This window comes from Malania oleifera, chromosome 3 (genome assembly GCF_029873635.1).
Source record: "Malania oleifera isolate guangnan ecotype guangnan chromosome 3, ASM2987363v1, whole genome shotgun sequence".
NCBI classification, from domain to species: Eukaryota; Viridiplantae; Streptophyta; class Magnoliopsida; order Santalales; family Ximeniaceae; genus Malania; species Malania oleifera.
The window spans coordinates 97,637,683-97,659,389 of record NC_080419.1 but is presented as its reverse complement, the minus strand read 5'-3'; the positions used below and the strand labels follow the sequence as shown (position 1 = coordinate 97,659,389).

General features: G+C 38.4%; 1 protein-coding gene across 4 annotated transcripts in view; it reads right to left on the bottom strand.

Moving 5' to 3' along the window:
* Positions 1-20,470, bottom strand: part of LOC131152380 (uncharacterized) — a 247,202-nt gene extending 226,732 nt beyond the window's left edge. For 2 of the 4 annotated variants that reach the window (XR_009135932.1, XM_058104231.1), the window contains exons 1-2: positions 19,655-20,470; positions 19,458-19,527 (exon numbers count right to left, since the gene is read on the bottom strand). Coding sequence is in view for 2 of the 4 variants with exons in the window: in XM_058104231.1 (XP_057960214.1) it covers positions 19,485-19,527; positions 19,655-19,992 (381 nt within the window). In the remaining 2 variants the exon portion in view is untranslated. Of the gene's footprint in view, positions 1-19,457; positions 19,548-19,654 lie in introns of those variants that run through there. The other 2 variants (XR_009135931.1, XM_058104230.1) reach the window with 2 other exon arrangements.
* Between the last annotated feature and the right edge of the window lie 1,237 nt (positions 20,471-21,707).

The window sequence follows — 21,707 nt, the reverse complement described above, 5'->3', positions numbered from 1 at the left end:
CAAAACTAATTCAAGCCAGTTGGCAAAGACAGGACAAATCGAAAACTACGCAATCTTAGAAAGCTGTTCACCTAACAAACTACTCAATACAACTGATACAAGCTTGCCGAACCAGCGATGCTTCTAATAATCAACCGAGGACAATTCTCACAATACACTAGCCATGTCAGGCAGCCTAAAATACTACACTCACCAACTAAGAATGAGATCTTCTTGTTACAGACCTCATAACTTTAACTCCATGCATTCTTGCTATCTCCTCTTCTAACTTGCAGTATTAAAGCAGAGGTCCACAAAGACAACTCAGGGGCTCCAAGTCATTTCTCTTAGCATGCGCCGTGCAATGCTCACCGCCTTAAACCCTCATATGGACAGATTGTGTGGCACAACTCTGCCATTAAGCTTGCCAGAGAGCCCGCTCTACGAGACATCTTGGACAGGCAGACTACCATACATAGGTAACTGGTCACAAACACAACAGTTCCTAGCCTTTCAACAGAAAATTGGAGAATACTTAAAGAGTTATCGCAAACAAAACACCAAACCTGCTACATTTGAGCATCTAGTGTTTAGCCTCTTGCATACATCATTCATAAGAGACAAAGGTCCTGTATAATCACCATCCCCCGCAAAGACCGGTATCTGCGGGCCAGCATCAAGGATCTGCGTAAAAGCGCACGCATGAAGAGATCGAAGGAGGAAATGTGAAGAAGGAAGAGAGGGGGAGAGAGGAGATACACAGGGAATCACCTTCAACTCAATTCCAAATTCATCAACTTACTAGGCTAGCAACATCCTCTTCACACACGATACATATAGATACACACCCTCTCAACTAATAGCAACTTACACATATCCCCTAAAGCGACTCCATCTATTTACAAACGACCCCCTAAAATATAAGCGAATTTACAAACAACCAAGCTCACTCAAAAATCACACACATCATAATTGCTAACCATTTTTAACTAAACACACTCAATACACTACTAATAAACACAAACCCTCTATAACCATAAAACCCTAAACCTAAACGCCTAACAGCACCCAAACCCAAAACCCTAAAACCTACAACCCTAGAGCCCCTAGGACCCCCCCAAACCTTAAATCACAAGACCACTCACCCCAGATGAAACTGGAAACTTTGAGACCCAGCTCTTAATTATTCTCCAAACAAGGAATCTTCCCAAGGTCTTCCTTCCTTTCACTACATCCAACAGCCCCCCCCTAGTTTAGAAAAAATTCCTCGGCCTCCATATTTATAGTTGGAGGAATCAAAAGTAAGTAAGCAAACTTGTAACCTTTACGAAAGCCAGTGCTTGATTGATACACAAGAAACACATGCTCCTCTGGCAACACCCTATCCATAACACTTCTTTAAGAACGATTAGCCTCATGAACATTGCTATATGACAAACTAAACAATAGGAATGTTTTGAGAGACTTTGATATCTTCAAAAACATTTATTCCTTTCTTGTTTGTGTCTTCAAGTTGAGTAATTGTGACTGATTCTTCATCTGGTTGATTGAGAACTAGATTTCAAAAGATTTTCTTTGCATTAATAGTGGAAGATATATTCCTTGAGTCACGCCCCAAATCATCCAACCCATACCCCAACCAGAACACATTTGTCCCTCGATATCATACCCAAACATTATCAAAATAAGAACCCATTTAAATGGATGTAACCAACATCTTCATACACATGTAAGGTATGTTAATCAATCAAAGATATAGTCATAAGCTCTGGTGAGGATTCAAATGAAAAGTTGCCTACGAGTCTGACCTTGTTTGTAAACACCCCATATTCACTTAAGGGCACGTTCTACCATCAAAATGATGATTTTACCAACACACCAAGCAGTCTCCTTCCCTCCCACACTTGAGAAGTGTGGAAAGCTTGTAAATACTGTGCCCAAAGTAGTGAATCATGACATTCCTTTCTCCAATAATTTGGTGTCACCATATTGTGGCGTTCATACTATGGTCACCGTGCAACTGATATACAGAGCTAACTGCAACTACATATCACCAAAATGCTAACACCAATTTGGGCCACAGTTCTCAATCTATTTACGATAAAAACCACAATTTTGACTCTCAATTTTCAAAATTATCTCAAGTCAACTTTAATCTTGAGTATCACATAGAATGAAACAAAAACACTTAACAAAAACTCCAAATTGCAGCACCCAAACATTATTTTTATCCTGGAGTGAACCCTTCCTAGCCTTTTATACGAAATTAGTGCAGTGCTTGCAAAAAAAAATATGCATGTCTGCATCAATTCATGCAGAAAATCAAATCTCAGGAGAAACAACCAAATCTTGTGATTCTGGCAGTCATAGGGATTCCAAGCATTTTCCTCATGTGGGTTGCTAGTTGCATGCCCCGCGGGGCAGCAACTTTCCGCAAAAAAAATTGAGGCACAGAGGATCCGGTTAATGATTATAAAATAGCAAAGGTAGTGGATGAAAAACATGGGCAGGGTTTTCAATAAGCCAACAACTATCCATCTTGGCCATTGCATGGGACCCCCTCCTGGTTTAAACTGCAATGGGGGGAGAATTTCATGTAAAAATTTCACAGTATCTGTTTTCTGTGGGGTGGGAGGTGTTGTGAACTTGTTAGGAATGGATGTTCGAAAAGGGGGGCAGGACAGAATTTTTCGAAAAGTTCAGAAATATGAAGCTTTTCTTTTTTGATCTTTTGAAACTTCTGACCTTGTACAACAATTTGATGTTACACAGCAATAGAATTCATAAATCATAGAGAGGAGAGAGAGGTAATTAGAAAGTTTGGAAATAATAAGAAAAGGAAGAAGAATAAGGAAGATAGAAAGGAGGGTAGCAGGCAGAACGGAATAAAAAATTCAAAAACAGAACAGGGAAGAAATAGAATTACCGACAGAGCAGAGAAGAAGAATGGTAAAGAGAGAAAGAACCTGAAAAGAGCGGATAAGCGGAGACGATCAGGGAAAATGGGTGGGTTTGGAATGAGAGAATGCAGATTGTGGTGTGGGATCTGATATCAATCATGCAGGGGCAACATCAAGGATATGCAGCTTGAGATAAGGGAGAAAGGGAATAAATAAGAAAGAAGATAGGAAGAGGCGATACAATGGGGTGAATCGCCATGTTCACTCAAATCAATTCCTCACTTCCTGGCCTATAACATGGGTTTTTCCACACACACCACTTATAATAAACCCTCTAAAAACTAAAATGACACATATAACGCCCTAAAACTACATTACATACAAACATACTCCTAAAATATTAATATTACAAACAACCCCCAAAATACACAGAATGCCTATAACTAACTAACTTTAAACACATATCACCTTCTACTAACCAATCGATCCTTTTAATAACCCAATTCTTCTTAATTATTCTCCAACAATCACTCCCACGGTTTTGTTTCTTGTCCATATTCTTGGGTTTTCAATGGTTTCACTGAGAAATGACGCAAATGAAGACAGGTTTTGAACAAATTGATGAAACTACAAGCAACGAAGACACTTCTTAGACGAGTTGGGTAACTTTGATTTCCCTTTCACTCCCCGCAGGGGGAGAGGACAGAACCATTGCTTGGAAAACTCAAAGCACTGAAATGGATTTTTGATGAGAGTATCAACCCACTGGGTCATTGGGTATTATTAACTCAACAATACTTGTTATGAAAGTATGTGCACGCACATAGAACAAACTGAAAAAAAAAAAAAAAAAAAAAAAGGTGAAACATTAATTATGATTTACATGGTTCACAGTGTGCGTACATCCACCAAACCCTCTACACAATTTCCATATCTCATATGCTTTAAAAGTTTCAACCCTACGCTACAATCATGTCTTAGAGCCCCATGTGAAAACTCCCAAGGTTTTAATACAACAATATCAGAGCATGGGGTTGGGGCTTTGGTGTGGCACCCTGATGACTTGCCTAGATTAAAAATGGAAAAGGGAGGTTTTCACAAATAAGGGGGCCTTGCTTGTGAGGTGAGCCATAATAAAAAATGGCTGCTTTGGCAAATATTCACCCCGATGGAGGCTTTCAAACCTATGCCTCCACCTAAAGCCATAGATATAGGCAACTAGTACCCTATAGTAAGTTCAGCAATGTAGAACTGCTCCGTAGTAACAACTTTATCACTCATTCAAGTGCTTCTTTGTGTAGCCGCTAAACCAAAATCTCAGCAATAGCACACCTTTCGCATATCTATTGCCCATGTCTTTTTCCTAGCATTATTGAATTCATGCCAAGTATTTGCCACTCTATTGCTACATGGCAAGCCAAGGTGAATTACCAATTCGTTCAACCACATAGCCTCCTCGCAAACCTTTTTCACTACCATATATCCACTTATGTTCAAGTATGCACAAGCTAATAATTTTTTTTCAAGAATTTCCAACACTACTTCCCCCCACCATAGTGTAGACATAACCTATGAGGCCTTCTATCACATCCCAATCTCTTGCATAATTTGCATGAAAGAACCCTCAACACTAAGTCGAACCTACATGGTACCAAACTCAATGCAAAAGTGCATGCATTTCAATGCCTAAAGACCCTTTCCAAAGCTCTCCACACGCCTACCATATTTGTCATAGTCCTCACTCACCATATAACTACATGTGCAAGATTGGACAAGTACAAACCATGGGAAGACTTCTAGCATCCCCCATAGCATTGATTGACATCTCCGTCTCCTCCACATCTTCGCTAATTTGGTGACACGTACCTAAATGATTTGCTATTTGCTAGTGGAGTAAACATTGGCTTAGGCATCACAATGCTAATCTCTATCTCTTCCACATCTTCTCTATATAAGTTGGGGGTGGACAGGCACGGAGAGGTGGAAAAGGGGAAAAATAGCGAAGTGGAGTAGTAACAGAACGGTGTGGTGGTTAGAGTAAGGAAGGAAAAAGAGAGGAAAGGAAGACAAGGAGGTCAATATAGGGGGGGGGAGAGAAAGAAGGGGAAGAGAAGGAAGAAAGAAGTGAAGATGGGACTCCTGGCGTGTATACAGAAGTAAGGGGAGTAGCAGGGAGAAATGAAAAACGGGAAGGATTGCGAAGGAGGAAAGGGAAAGAGGGGGGGACACACAACCCACAGCAAAGACGAGAGTGGAGACAAGAATAGGGAAGGCGTAGGGAGTAGGAGAACGAGAGAAGAGGGAGGAGTGAGGGAGAAGAGGGAGTGGGAAAAAAGTGGGGAGAAAGGAGGATGACCGGCGCGAAAGGGAGGGGGAATAGGAGGTAGTAGGGGACAGCAAAAACGAAAGGGGAACAAAGGTAGAGAGAGAGAAAAGAGGGAAGGAGACACAGGACACGTGGGAAGGAAGGGAGGAAGGGCGGAAAAGAGGGGAACAAATGTGGAAAAGGGGAGGAGAGGAGTACGAGTGAATTAAATGAAGTCTTTTGAGATATCTAAAACTTTGATCTTTCTGTGCTCTCTATATGCCCATTCCTAAATCTTCCTTATAGCCCCAAGATCCTTCTCTCAAACTCCTTACTCAACAAAGATGTAAACATTAACATCATGGATATTTTTTGCAACAATCACAATCATCTAACATAACAGCATAAGACAAATGCACCATAACACACAATCAACTCACTGTGAGTGGATCCAATACTCATCATACAAATGAATCAAAGAGTTGAACCAATGCCTTTGTGATTGCTTAAATCCATAAATGTTTCTTCACCATGCACGCCCAAGTTCTCCTTCCTAGGTTCCTTCCTTGAAATATTCCAACAAATCCAGAATAATTTTGCTACGATAGGTCACTGATTTTGTGCCAAGAACTCCATCATTTCCATCATAACTTCCATCCAACTATTTCTTCCATCCTAAAAATAATATGAACTCATTGCTAATGACAAAGGCAAAAGAGAGAATGTCCTTAAAGTTAAATCAGATCTCTGGGGCAATTCTCAGATAATGTTGGCCAGGTCTGTCTATAGCACAAGATACCATCTACTGAGCAACTCATATGGGTGCCTTAATTGAACGCACCTTTGCTTGTCTTCGTGTCTACAAATCCACCGTTCACTCCTATCCCTCGTGCCCTACCAAACTCCACGTGCACTCTTAATCCGCATAATCAACCTTCCTAGGTTTATTTTCTTTGTTCTTTCAGCATAGAATGCCTAATCAAACACCAATCTATGCTAAACACTACCTTATTGACCTCTGGAGCCCACAACGTCGAAACTTTAACACCTATTTATAGCCATGAATGCCATCTGGTGTTTAAATCTAGCTTCGATCGAAGCTTTCTGGAATGTAAGCTTATAATGTCTAGCCAAATCCTCAATATGATTACTTCAACTGTTACGCAATTCAAACTGCTTTGGCCCACTTACCATTCAGCTTCTCAGAACGAGACACATTAATATATAACAGCTTGCTAACTGGACATGCCAAACACCCTGTTGCCGATTCCCGAGAGCAGGTCCCCGTACGAGGGAAATAAAATTGTGTTTTGGAAAAAAATTGGAGTTTTTGGAATCGCCACTATCTATTTTTCTTGGTGTCGGTTGAACCCTGATTACTACTCAATTACGAATATTATTGGTCGGGCATATACCATGATTGGGATCTAGAGTTCGGTTTATTTTAGGGTTAGGGGAAGGTATCGCACTCCCGGCGCACCGCTCTTTCTCGCCCCTCTGCGCTGGCCTCTTACAGCCCCCAGCGCGGCCTTCGGACCCGTACAGTGTCCCCTCGTCACCATTCAACAGACGTCACACCACCGCCCTATACGTGTGGTGCGCTTCGCTACCCCAGCCAGTCCGGCTCCACAAGACCGGTAATAAATGCCTCGCCCGCAGCGTCGGTGTGGCCACTCCTGATCTTCTCGCTGCAACTATAGCGGTGAAAAAATGTAAATAACAAATATACTAATTATTTAGAATGTAACCAAATAGGGTGTGGTGGAGGAATGGCTATAGACCCCCAAAAGAGGGATTTGGGCTAGAAGAACCCCTTCAGACCTTCAGAAGCTAATACAGGTGAGGTGTAAATTGCCTCATTGCCCTTTTATACTCATAGGACACACCTACACAAAACCAAAGAAAATCACATCAAAAAATTTTTTTAAACTTCCCGAATTTTTTTAAAATATTTGTAGAATTCTTCTAAACATTTTTAAAAACAAACAATGAATAACACACAAACACTAAAGTAAAGATAAAACTACATGAATTTAGAAAAATAAACAAAAAATTGAAACATAAAGATGAATTATTTGTTTATAAACTAAAGAAAAACAATGATGAAGATATACACAAAATTAAAAACAACACCAACACAAGAATCATATATAAAATTAGACACAAATATAAAATAACAAAATTAATGAAAAATATATAACACGTGTAATAAATTATAATTAACAAAAAACAACCTAATTAATAATGATTACAAATAAAAAAATAAAAATACAACGAAAATATATTAAGACATATTGACAAAGTAGAAAATAAAATAAAATAAAATAGCACACTCAAAATAAAACATTTCTAAAATTCATGAGATAAAGAAAAATGGCTTACCCTCTTCGCCAGAATAATAGTGCGGATGCTAACGGACTTGCAGTCTAGCGACTGGTGGTCGAAGCTGAGAGGATTTCCGACAGACTTGCAAAGCTGATCGCGATGACGAAAATGTTTGTAAGGTTGTTGCTTGATGGACTGAACGTAGTTGGAGACTAGTTAGGAATCAGAGGGCCGGAGCCAATGGCGACCTTGCTGCCCTGAGATCGGTGATGTTGATGAAGCCCGGGTTGTCGGAGGCACTGCCGGTGGTCCTGATAGAGAGTGTTGATGGGGTGGTGCCGTGGTTGACGGCGTCTCAGAGGTGTCGTCTGCTAGACATCAGTGTTGGCGGCATGACCCGTGAGTAAAGGTATGGTCACAATGATGATTCATGCAGGTGGAGATGGTGATGCAGCAGTGATGGTGGAAATGAGGTGAAGGAGCTGGAGTAGGTACACTGACATCACCACCATGAAGGGAATGTTGCAAAGTAGATGAAAGCCGAACTTGTTTAAACTCTAAAAAGGATGCCTTTGGTTTGCCCTGTAGGCCTTTTATGCCCATTTCGGCAACCAGGAGGCCTTGCTTCATATCCATTCTTAGGAGTGGAACTGCTTTTAGGTGAAGGTGAAATTCTTCCAAGTGCATGTGAACCTTTCTTAGTTGCAAAGGCACAGGCAATTGCATGTGCAATTGCAAGAGCAGGATGGGCATCATGGTGATGATGGCGGTGGTGGTGATGATGGTGGCGGCTAGTGTGAGTGGCAGAGATGGGCGGACATGGTTGTGCTTGGGTGGAGTCATGGTGTGGATGGTGGAGGTTGACCACACAAGTGACAACCACGATGGAAGTGTGGATGTGGCAAGGAGAGAGAAGATGGCAGCCATAGCTGTGCTTGGGTGGAGTCGTGGTGTGGAAAATGGAGGTTTGCTGCAGAGGTGACGACCACAATGGTAGTGTGGTTGTGTGCAGAGAGAGAGAAGATGGTGGCCATGGTTGTGCGTGGGTGGAGGTTGTGCACGGATGGGCGAAGGAAGGAGGGTGTCATTCTCAGAGCTGCCCTCTGCCCCCTTTCTTTTCTCTTTTCTATTTTTTAGGGTTTCCTCCACCAAACCCTTTTTTTCTCTCTCTTTCTTTTCCTTTTTTTTTCTTCTTTTTTTTTTATTCTTTTTTATTCCCACTCCCAAAAGACGTGCCTCTCCTTTGGCGATCGTGCTCCCTTTATAGGTTTAAGGTTTTCAAAAATTCATTCTTTAATCTACAGATTTCCCAATTAATACAAATTTTTTCAATTTTGAGAAATAAATCATTCAATGTAATTGGATATTCTGGCATATTCCCTTTTGTATTTTATTCCCTTGTATTTGTATTCCCATATAAAATATGTGCAATTGATTTTTTTAATAATTTCCTTGTGGGACCCGGTTGCAAAAAAGGGGTGAACTTAATTTTCGGAAACAAAAGGACTCAATTTTAAAATAACAAGGAGTTAAGGACTCAATAAAGCAAATTTGATAACAGGACTCAATAACAGGGATTCAATTTTGAAGCAACTGGAACTCAATTTCAACTCATAAGGACTTAATAAAAAGGACTCAATTAACAGAGACTCAATAATATGGGCTTAATTTCAAAATGATAGGGACTCAATTTTAAAATAACAGAGACTCAAGGAGGACTCGATAAGATTTTTTATTCAAAAAAAGGACCCTTAAATTTTTGAAATATAAAATTGACCCCTCCTTACGTAAATTACCATGTTATTATGAAGGGTCTCCCCACCCCCCCCCCCCCCCCCTTTCTCCAAAAAACACAGAGAAAAGAGAGGCCAGTTAAAATTGGGGTGTCTATACACCCAATCTTATAAGTAGTCTTATAATCCTAGCTTTCTCAAGTAGGGTTTCATCCTCTCAACCACCCTAGTGTGATTCAGAATCTAACTATAAAATATCTAACAATTCCCTCAAGAGAAGTTCCAAAAACACATCAGACTTGTACTCCAACCCATTATCTAACCTAAGCCACTTCACTAACTTTCTTTTTTGTTCCACGACCTTAGCCTTCCACTCCTTAAATTTGGAAACTACTTTACTTGTCCTTCATCAAATAATCCCAATGCTTCCAAGAGAAATCAATGAGTTAACAAACTCCATTTCGACCCACAAACATCAATATGAATTACAAACATGGTCTAGAATGCCCCTGCTCTTTCTGGAGGATAACTTGAATTTATCTCTATACTATTTACCCAATACACAATACATCAACTCTACACCCATTCAACAATTTCCTATTATGGAGTTCCATCATACCTTGCTCACTCATATGTCTTGAACACAACCAAAGCATAGTGTCAACCATGTTGGTATAGTGGCTGCACTACCACAATGGTACGACCTAGTAGCTAATACAGATAGTTATCAACCCATTCACCACACATGAACCATATAAATCTTTGAGACCTTTAGAATTCCACTGCTCGAAAATAAACCCAATGCTTCCTAGAGTAATCAATGAAGCTAATGAAGTACAGGGCTCCATTTCGATCCACAAAAATTAATATGAATTGTGAACATAGTTTAGAATGCCTCTACTCTTCTATGGAGAAAAACTAGAATTTATCTCTACTCGATTTACCCAAAACATAATACATCAACTTTACACCCATTCAACATTTTCCTATTATGGAGTTCCATCTTACCCTGCTCGCTCATACATCTCGAACACAACCAAAGTATAGTGTCAACTATGTCGATATAGCTGTTACACTACCACATTTGTATGACCTAGTAGCCAATACAGATAGTTATCAACCCGTTTACCCCTCAAGAACCATATAACCCTTTGAGACCTTTAGAATTGCACTGCTTGAAGTGAGCGAAAGTCCATGCAAATTCTTTTCGAAGTAACCAAGTGAAAGCAAATTCTCCTTCAATTCTGGAAAATGCCTAACATTCAATCATGTTGTGATAATACCATCAAAATCCAAACTTTCACACCACCAACACCAATCATGGGACAAATATGATCATCCCTATAAACTACAAACCCACCATTACACTCTCTAAGTATTGAACGACTCTCTATATAGACCAAGGTCTTAAATTTCAATTTGGGCTCAATTTTGAAAGCTCTAAAAGTATGGAAATTTCGACAGAAATTTCGATTTCAATTTGAGAAAATAACATAAATCAATAGTAAAGCATGAAATTCTTTGTGAAGCTTTAGAAATGGTTAACAAACATAATAATGTAAGTTTTAGGACTAATATATTACAAGTTAAATACATCTATGTTGTGTATGAGGTGGAAAAGTTGTAATATAGTATGTGTATCAAACATATTTGTAAGATCATGTACAGCAAACCTATTCAGCTAATACAAATGAAATTCACAAATCATTTAAATATTATTTATTATACAAATAATGATAATTTAGACATAAATGGTGAAATAAAAAGTTGTAGTAAGTTTATTTTTTCATGAAATTTCAAAAGCATTTGTAATAATATTTTGTTTCAATAAAAATAAATAAAATAAATTAAGAGAGAAATTTCACTTCACTCCTAAATCCCTTTTTCGAATTTTGAGGAAATTTCATTGTATAGTAATTTCAACAAGTTTCGCTGAAATTTCGAGATTTCGATAAATTTTGAGATGATTTGTTGAGATTTCGACAAAAATTATGCAAAATAGAAATCAATTGCCATTTCGATTTCGAGGGTGACAAAAATCGGAAATTTTGAAACAAATTTCAACAATATCATGGAAATTTAAGACCATGATATAGACAATAATGAATGGAGCAACTAGGACCATAATCCAAAAAATCTTGAAAGAATTGTAACCTAAAGCAACCAAGAAAGAACTATTTGTCACAACACTTATGGACCTTGATGGAAGGTCTTGTGTCTTCCTCTTTCTTCCAAACAGGGCAATCCCACCACTTACAATGCCATTACTGTTTTCACTTGAAACACTCAATGTTCTTTTGGCCCTTGATTTAGACTTCAGCCTACCCTTTGTCTTGCCCTTATCCTTGGATCTCCCTCTCCTATGCTCAGCTTCGTGGACCAAGCCCTCTGGTTCATGGTCCTCCTTTTTAAGTCATCCTTTGGCTTCAACCTAGGAACCTCATAACATGGTCATAAATTTCCACAAAATTATCAAAATTTCCGGTTTCTGTGACCCTCAAAATTGAAATGGCAGTCAATTTTTGTCTTGCATAATTTCCATCAAAATCTCAACGAATCTTTCGAAATTTATCGAAATCTCAAAATTTTAGAGAAACTTGTCAAAATTTGAACTACGCAATGAAATTTCCTCGAAATTCAAATGAGAGATTTAGGAGTGAAGTGAAATTTCTCTCTTAAATTATTTTATTTATTTTTATCGAAACAAAAGATTATTACAAGTGCTTTTGAAATTATATGAAAAAATAAATTTACAACAACATTTTACTTAACCATTCATGTCTAAATTATCATTATTTGTATAATAAATATTATTCAAGTCATTTATGAATTTCATCTATACTAACTGATTCACTAAATATGTTTAATGTACATTATCTTACAAATATGTTTGAAGCACATTATATTACAAGTTTACAACTTCTCCACCTCATATACAGCATAGATGTATTTACTTGTAATATATTAGTCCTAAAATTATATAATCATTTCTAAAGCTTCATAAAAGAATTCCACGTTTTACTATTGATTTCCATTATTTTTCCAAATCGAAATCGAAATTGACATCGAAATCTAAATTTCCCTACTTTTGGAGTTTTGAAATTTGATTCAAGATCGAAATTTAAGACCTTGCTCATAAAAACCTCTTCATAGCTTAGGGTGGACTTCCTATAAACCAGTGTCACAGAAAGTGCTCAAACGAAGAAGGAAGAGAACATAATAAATCAACGCCTTATTTTTGCATTCAATCCTCACATCCACTTTAACCAGATCACAAAAAATCTAATTAAATTGATTTATGTGCTTATTTAGATCTCCACCTTTAGGCATAAAGAAACATTAGCGACCTTTTTAAGAGCAGTTTGTTGGTATGTCCATCTTACCCAATTTCTCCCTACTAGTATCGTGTAAACAAATCTTGTGTTGAGCCAAAACATCAGCTACCCACATTCACTGTAGGATGAGGTTTCCTTTCCCATTAGACTTGGCAGACCTAGTCTTTACCAATTCAACCTTGTCATGATGACGATGCAAACCCTAGAAAACCCTAACACAAACTTGGCTCTGACACCAATTGATACAACTTAGTGTTATACATGCACTCACATAACAAACCAAAAGAAAAAAAAAAGAAAAAAAAAAAAGGAACAAAATGATTTACGTGGTTTAGTAGGGTGCCTACATCCACAAACCCTTGATGCAACTTCCACTATCTCATAAATAAAAATAAGTTTCAACACTACGCTACAAGCATGTATATTTAACCCCCCATGTGGAAATCCCAAAATGGCCTCATACAAGCACAATGCCACTAGGCTTGACTCAAAAATATCATACCATTCATAGGCGGCTTTGTCCCATTGCATTGCTCGAACGCACTCCCATTGGGGTTAAATGGAAAATGTAGGTTTCACGCAAACTTCAAGTGGACAACCCTTTTGAATATGAGCCACAACTCAACAATGCTACCATAGCTCCCATGAGACCATTGTGGCATTTGTGTGATAGCGCTAAAATTGTTGACCTAGTCCCAACACCATAGCTTGAAGCCTCTTCACTAATCACTTCATCATTAAAATACGATTGGCAAAGACCTCAATAAGGCCTGATAAGCCTCATGTACGAAAAGGAGGATGTCTCTGAAAGATTTGGTGTGCTGATTTGCTCGCATAATTTTAGAGGTGAGGAATTTAGATTACAAGATTTCCTGGAGACTTTTTATTATACAAAAAAGAAAATAAAGAAAGAGAGAGATTGCTTGCCTACTTCAATAACAACACTGCCTTTTGGGAGGTTCCTTCAATCTATAGGGAAGCAAGCCTAACCAGGAAAATTAATGTTAAAGTCTCAAAGGTTCACAATCATGGAACAGAAGATGATGGCCAAGGGTGACTGTAACAAGCCTAAGAGGAAGGGTGACCATAATTCATAATGGAGTAAAGGAAGGTTTCAATCACTATACCCCATTGAACCAACCCCCCATCCAAGTCTCTTATATAGATTAAAGGATAGGGGCTAATTCGCAATCAACTCCTCTAAGATCACCACATTAGATGAGAGCTATGTTCATTTTTCCATTGCCTATAGAGACCATAGACATGATATTGAGGAATAACACATAAGCCCCAGTTGGCAAAGATCGCCTCTAGAGTTCCATTACAAACAAGGCCAAGGAGATTGGACTACAAGAAAAAGAAGACCAGGGGTATCCTAAAATGAGCTGCTAGCTAGGAAGATTATCATTATTTTCAAGGGAATGAGTAGTGGAGGTGAAAGCAAAAGGACTCAAATCAGCTCAAGCAAGAGTCACTTTAATAATAAGGTACTAGTAAGGCATGTGTTCAACCTGAGCAACTATTTTCTGCTCCCTCGATTAAGATTAAAACCAAAAAGATCTTAGGTAAAAACACAAGGGACAAAGTTCAGCTTATATCCAAATTATCCAAAGCTATATATCAAAAAAAATGTGGCCAGGGACACCTACTTTGAGGTCCTTCCACCTTGTGTCACAACTCTATTTTGACTTAACCTAATACAAATAAATATCTCCTTCCAATCATATAGATGGAATGACAAGTACCAATGGTTAAGTCAATATAAGAGAAGCACCATCCCAACTTGAAAGGGTGGATTTTCAACTAGAAATAGGATCTAGGCATGCCAACCATAGGCACCATTAAACAAAAGGAAATAGTGAAGCACATGAATCATAACCATTAGTCATGATGCAATACCATAACGGTTAAGGGAGTCATAGCAGAAAGGATTAAAGGGCAAATGTCGACCAAATTTCAAGAAATTTTCATAAAAGCAAAGTTCAGTAGGGAGATTTCAATAAGCCTTATTGTCAAAACCAAGCAGTCTTGAAACCACACCATAGAAAATATTAAAAAAAAAAGCATGCAATTCTAGTTAAGACTTTCTCAATAAAAAAGCAATCCTCCTATGTTGACCCTCGTGGAAGAGTGAACTCAAGGAGGGCCTGGCTACACCTAAGGAAACCACCTTAGTAAAAGGTCACGTCAACTTTGACACCGATTCAATCAATACCTGGGGTGCCTTGCAAGCATACATCTAGAATCCCAAACTTGGAAAAGCTAAAATAACTTTTAAGAAAAAAAAAGAATAAGAGATATACAAGAAATAAAAAAGGCCAAAGAAAAGAAAGAATGAAAGAAACAAAAGAAACAAAAGAGGAAGCAAGAGTGCTAAAGGGGAAAGATGAAGCCTTAAACCATTGGGGAAGAGGGTCAACAATGGCCCTGACGAAAACCCTCAAAGGACCAACCTCGTAAAGTGTGTAAGAAAAAAACATACAAACACACACACATAAAGAAAGCAAGGAATGAGAAGTAACATACCTAAAACTTAGAAGTAAAAAAAGCACTTGGTGAACGTTGCAACAGCAAAGAAACTCTTAATGCAATAGAAAGGAAAATTGGGACAAACCAGAAATAAACAATTAAAAACCAAATAGCTCAATATACATTGCTGGCGCACAACCTAATAGCTTAAGTTTCTAGGTAAAATGATAATCTAACATGGTATCAGAGTATGTTACCAGGAGGTCCTGGGTTCTAGTTTCATTGCCCACATTTGTTGTGTGGTGTTTAAAAAAATTATTGTATTTCCTATGATGAGTGTTTCTTGTAGTGTATTTAACTCTCCATGTGCTGTCGGGCACCACGTGCGGGGGAGTGTTAAAGCTTTATATGCATTGTTGGCCCATAACCTAATAGTTTAAACTTTTAGGTAAAATGGTAATCTAACAAGAGAAAAGATCAAGAAGTCAGTCTATTCCCCCCAATCTCTTTGTAACTCATGAAAACGTGCCCCTTGGAAAAATCCATAACCAACACACCACTGTGAGGCCAAAAACTGATTTTTTTTTTTTTTTTTTGGTTTAGAGTTCAGTGTTTAGGGTCAAACCCACACCCCATTTAATTTTTTCCCAAAAAAATCTGAGCATTGCGCTCCATCATTATTTCCCATAAAACCACAAAAATACCAAACTTCAATAATGCTATCCTATCCTTCCTTCTACTATAGCCTGCAAAAAAAATGACTAACAAGTCTTCCACAGAAGAAGGGCATACCCAACTCTCTCCTATAATATGAAAAAACCTACTTTGAATCCTCCAATAAAATTCATAGTGCAAAAGAAATGAAAAGTTGTCCCAACGTTCTTATAATAGAGCACACATACATCAAGAGAGAGAGGGTTCAAAGGTCTACTAATTTGCAACAAGTTATATGTATTTATCTTATAAAGCACAATCGACTAAGTGAAAGCCTTAACATTTGGGAGAGTCTTGTCTTTCCAAATAGTAGGATATAGCAAAAAATGAAGAATTGGAATGGATCAATAGCTCAAAAAAAAAGATTTGCAAGAGACTGATCCAAAAACCAAGAACGAGCATCCCTCCCTAAAGAAAGGTTAATCCCATTCAATAAAGATAACAAAGATCTGAGCATTGCGCTCCATCATTATTTCCCATAAAACCACAAAAATACCAAACTTCAATAATGCTATCCTATCCTTCCTTCTACTATAGCCTGCAAAAAAAATGACTAACAAGTCTTCCACAGAAGAAGGGCATACCCAACTCTCTCCTATAATATGAAAAAACCTACTTTGAATCCTCCAATAAAATTCATAGTGCAAAAGAAATGAAAAGTTGTCCCAACGTTCTTATAATAGAGCACACATACATCAAGAGAGAGAGGGTTCAAAGGTCTACTAATTTGCAACAAGTTATATGTATTTATCTTATAAAGCACAATCGACTAAGTGAAAGCCTTAACATTTGGGAGAGTCTTGTCTTTCCAAATAGTAGGATATAGCAAAAAATGAAGAATTGGAATGGATCAATAGCTCAAAAAAAAAGATTTGCAAGAGACTGATCCAAAAACCAAGAACGAGCATCCCTCCCTAAAGAAAGGTTAATCCCATTCAATAAAGATAACAAAGATGACAACTCCACCATCTCTCTAGTTCAGAGGTCTCCTAAAGTGGAGGTCCTAAGAAACCAATGGACTGCTCAGATCACCAAAAAGAAAGATATAGCTCTATTTTGCTTAGAATTCAAATGAAAGAGATGAGGGTAAAAAGTGGAAAAGGAGGCCTTTCCCAACCAAGTGCTTTCCAAAAATGAATACAAGAACCCGTCCCCATCTCAAGTTGAGTGTGAGGAGTGAATGAAGGATAAATCTAGGAAATGGACCTCCACAAAGATTCCTCAAAGAACATCTTAAATTAACATTAGTATCCCACCCATTATCATCCAACCTCCAAAATTACTTCTTATTACCTTATCTCAAAGGGACGATTCTTCTAGAGGGAAGCACTATAACAATTTAGCTAAAAGAACATTGTTTTTAGACACCAACTAATCAAGTCCCAGCCCCCTCCTTTAGACCTTCAAACATCACCCCAATTCACTAAATATTCTATATAACTCCCCCCACTAGACCACAAAAAATCTATCATTGTCCTCTCAAAGCTGGCTAGCAATCCCCACTATAATCTCAAAAATAGACAAAAAAGTATAACAAAATGGTAGAAACACACACTTGAATCAAAGTTATTCTACCCCCAAGCGTGTCAAGAACCCTCTTCCAACCATCTAATTTCTTTGTCACCCTTTCCACTACTAGATTTCAAAAATCAGCAGGAATAGGGTCACCTACCAAAGGGATCCCTAAGTAAGTCAAAAGCCAATCCAAAATAACACACCCCATTTCAATAGCCGACTCCATAACATGCTAAACAAGCACAATCAAAGCCACTAAACCGCTCTTCCCAATATTAAATTTTTAAATGTAAATTGATAAGCTAATTTTTTTAATACTAATCTGCACAAAAGAAGGGGAAAGGGGTAAAATCCTTGGGCAATCATTCTTTCCACACGAAAAAATGGAGTGGGGAGGTAAACTTCCCAGTCAAGGAGCTAGTTGTATCTCCTTGTTTGTTCATATCCCTCTACCATAGCACAAGAAACCCTAACAAAGTCTCATCAATAGCAAGAAACCCTCACAAAGTCTCCATCCACCATTGCACAATACGCAACCCTCACATAGTTTCGCCCAATAGCAAGCAACCGTTCTTTAGCCATCCTAGGCTTTGAAGCCTTCTTCTCTTATTGTCTTCACAAGCTTACAACCCTCTTCTCACACCATTGCATGCTTTGTAAGTTCTTCTCTCCCAAATCTAGATCTCCACTTTTGGCGATTTGGAACTCGACCCCTGTCGTCCAAAAAACTGTCAACCCTTGAATTGGTACATGCAATTTGTATTGCGATTCTTGGGGAGAGGGGGGGGGGGGGAGGAGGTAGCAACCCAGGTTACTATGATACAAAACACAAAAGGGTAGAGCACCTAGAGAACGCCCACATGACCTAGATGCAAGTCTAGCCCAACCAGACATCACGTCTCTCCAAAAATTTGTGTAGGCATGGTAAGGAAGATGATTGGAGCTATGAAACCTAATGGACCAATGTGGGAGAAATGGGTGAGAAAGGAAATTGCATCCACAAGACAAGTAATGAATCAACTCATACCGCCAAAAGAACAAAAGTAAGACATAATTACTCCCTTGACCTATGGATACTGACACCTCAAGTGCGGATGTGAAGGGCATCTAAATGCACCACCTACCCAAGGGACACATGGTAGCCCAACAAGGGGCAAGATACAAGCAGAGATCATATCTAAGCTGACCTGCCCAAAAGACCTTAAGCGGTAGTGAAGGGCTATTTGATCCCTAGCTTGTACCTGACCACCCGCCCAAGGCCACTTTATGAAGGCTTAGGTGAGCTCTAGCCCCTACCTAACCTACCCAGGGGACAAAGTGCAGCTTAATGAATTCTTATGCAGGCGGGCCTTGCTCTAAGTTGACCTACCTAGGGGCCTAGGGGCAACTTGGCAAAGGCCTACATGAGATCCATCTCTAACCTAACCTACCCAAGGACCTTTGGGTAGCTCGTTGTACATTAACTTGGGGCAGCCCCCACTTCAAGAAGCCCGTGGACCAGTGCAAATATACAAAGATCCACGCACGTCCCAAGAATGCAACCAAGCACCTCGTGATGCTCAGAGCAGCTCAGACATGGAATACACTGCCCTGTCCATACCTCCACTTTAACCATAAGAAGACAGCCACACTAGAAACATACCAAAATTCAATTGAAGCTGATAGAAACCATGTTTCATTCCATGGGAATAGAGAGGCAATTAATCACAACTAATTCAACAAATTGCTCCCAATGACATCCCAAGCAATGACAACAACAAAATCCCTAGTATAAACTCAATACTTAAAGAGAGAGCAAGTATGTTCATTGTAACTCAACATCTGCTTGCATTCAAACTTCCTCATCTCTCTTGAATGCTGGAGAGGTCTCCCAGAAGGGGATTGGAGCCATCCAATGACAAAATCCCTTTGTGGGAGTTACAAATGTGAGTATAACAACAAATTAGCCCATTTTTAAACAATATTGAACTCTTCGATAAAATATTCATCATAAAAAGCATACTTTCTCATCAGCGCCAACACAAAATTAGGAAGGATAGCAAACCAAAAAAAAACCAAAAAGAAAAGAAGTCCACTAGGAAAGAAGCTGAGATCATGATTGGTTTTGTATCTCAAAACCATCTGCCTAACGTTTGGACTTCAACTAACAGCCAAGAGATTGAAGGGAAAGAAAAGAAGTTACCAGACTATGATATCCTCATCTTTGCGTTCATACTATAACTCTATCTCCGGCCGCCCCCTGTAGTCCCTCCCTAGCAGAGAACCCAAGCCCCTCCATGGGTGATATAAAGATAATTAATCCATCAAAACAAAATACATTAAACGAATCATGGTTGAATCAAGAAGATCAAAAGTGAGCGAGGAGAAAGACAAACATACCTAAATCGACCTAAATCAGTGGCCTGTTCTTCAATGCCGCAGATCCTCAGGCGTCCATCTGGTAAATCGCTAAAGATGATTTTCACATAGGAGGTGAAATCCCTCGGTCTCAATGTCCGGCCTGTGCACTTTCCGCCTTTATAAACCTTCAGAGTCAAAGGCGTTAGCGAAGTCCTAGATTCCCTTATAAATTTAGCAGCCGGGTATTCTTCAGTTCCGCCGGATGAAACGCGGATTGAAGCATCGGTGTAATAGCCGTCATGATCCACTTTGATTTCGATCACATCATTGGTTCGATTTTCAAGCACAACAATTCGGCATCCTAGCCTAAGTGACATGGCGTTTGGCCGGTTTGGGATCAAGGGAAGAAAAAGGTGCAAATGTGGAGAGAAAGAAGCCCCCCTAAGTCACCTAGTGGTAGAAAAGATTTTTTATATAGAATTAAACGAACTAAATTCTAATGGGCATCTGCAACAAGATCTAGACTTCTGGAAAGTATGTTGAGGCGGATCAAAAAAGCCAAATGATTAGATTTCTGACAGCCCAAATCGATGATGCTCAAACAAGCCACCAAACCCTAACACATGATATTCAGGAAGAAGAAGAAGAAGAAGAAGAAGAAGATGATGATGATGAAGGAGATTTAACGAAGGGCATTGATCTGGTTCGTCGATGAAGAAGAAGATAATGGCGGTGGTAGTGGTGATGGTGGTGGGGGTGAAGAAAAGAGATGTATGAGCATTGAATGCTAGACGTCGGAAGAAGAGACGAGCTTAACTACTTTTCAATGTCAGCTGAGAACTTTCTAATATTTCTGTCTTTACGTACTGTGGAAAATGTAATTATAACAATTTATTATGATAGGAAACTTATTGGCTCTCATTTTATTTATATGAATGAATTTTAAATTTATAATAATTTATAAAATAAATATTATATAAAATTATATTAAATCTCAATTTTAGAATACATCATAAAAGTCAAATGCCTCCTTATTCTTTTTCTCATTTCCTATTTTTTCTCCTTCCTCTTTATTTTTTCTATCTATTCTTTGATCTATACAAATGAGAGAAAGTCAACCTTGCACAATTGGTACTTGATCATAAGGAAAGTAATTAATAACTTATTATCAATGATTTCATCTGAAATTTTACTTTCTTTACTGTTAACCAAGGTTTACTCTCTCTCTCTCTCTCTCTCTCTCTCTCTCTCTCCATCTCTTTGATTTTTCAATCTTCTTTATTGTGTATTTTATCGAGTTGTATTATTGTCTTTCCAAAAGAAAAAAACTTGTATTGTTAGTGCTTTATTTTTATTTTCTTATCACATCAACTATAAAACAATATTTTTTTTCATCTTTCAACTTTTATTTACTAGGAATTTAAAGTAATAATTTTACAAAGAAATTTCCAATTTTTACCATCTATCGGTGTTTCCAATAATTAGCTACACATATTTTATTGTATAAATAGTTAGTTTCAATGATGTTTAGGCTCCATTTTTAGGGATTAAAAAAAATTCTAGATGTTGAATGTTTCCGATAATTCCCAAATAAAAGTTTATTATGACAATAATAGTTACATAGCCATGGTCCTTCACCATGGCCTAAGGTGCCAACCACCACCTCACCATGCGGCCGCCACTGCCACATCGTGCATTGTTATTTTGCTTTTCTCCCTTGGTGAGTTACGAAAAAGGCTGCATAAAAAAAAAATCTGGAATTATGGGTTGACCATGTGGGATAGGATGATTGGATCTTCAGTGTGGGGACCATAGTTATGATTTAACTATTAAGGTTATTTTGTTAAAAAGGGTGGTGGTCAATTATTAAGTGTGAAGAAAAACATCAATCCATGAGCTAACTTTTGGAATTGAGAAGGTCTTAATTCGCTCAACACTGATATCAGAGTTATGGTTCAACATTTTTCCTAATATGTTGGGAGCGTGATGCTGTCGATCGATTTGGAACCTGATGTGTGAGGACAGCATTGTTGGAGTTATTCACATCGATTATGAAAGGAGTTAGTGGTCAATTATTAAGTGTGAGGAAAAA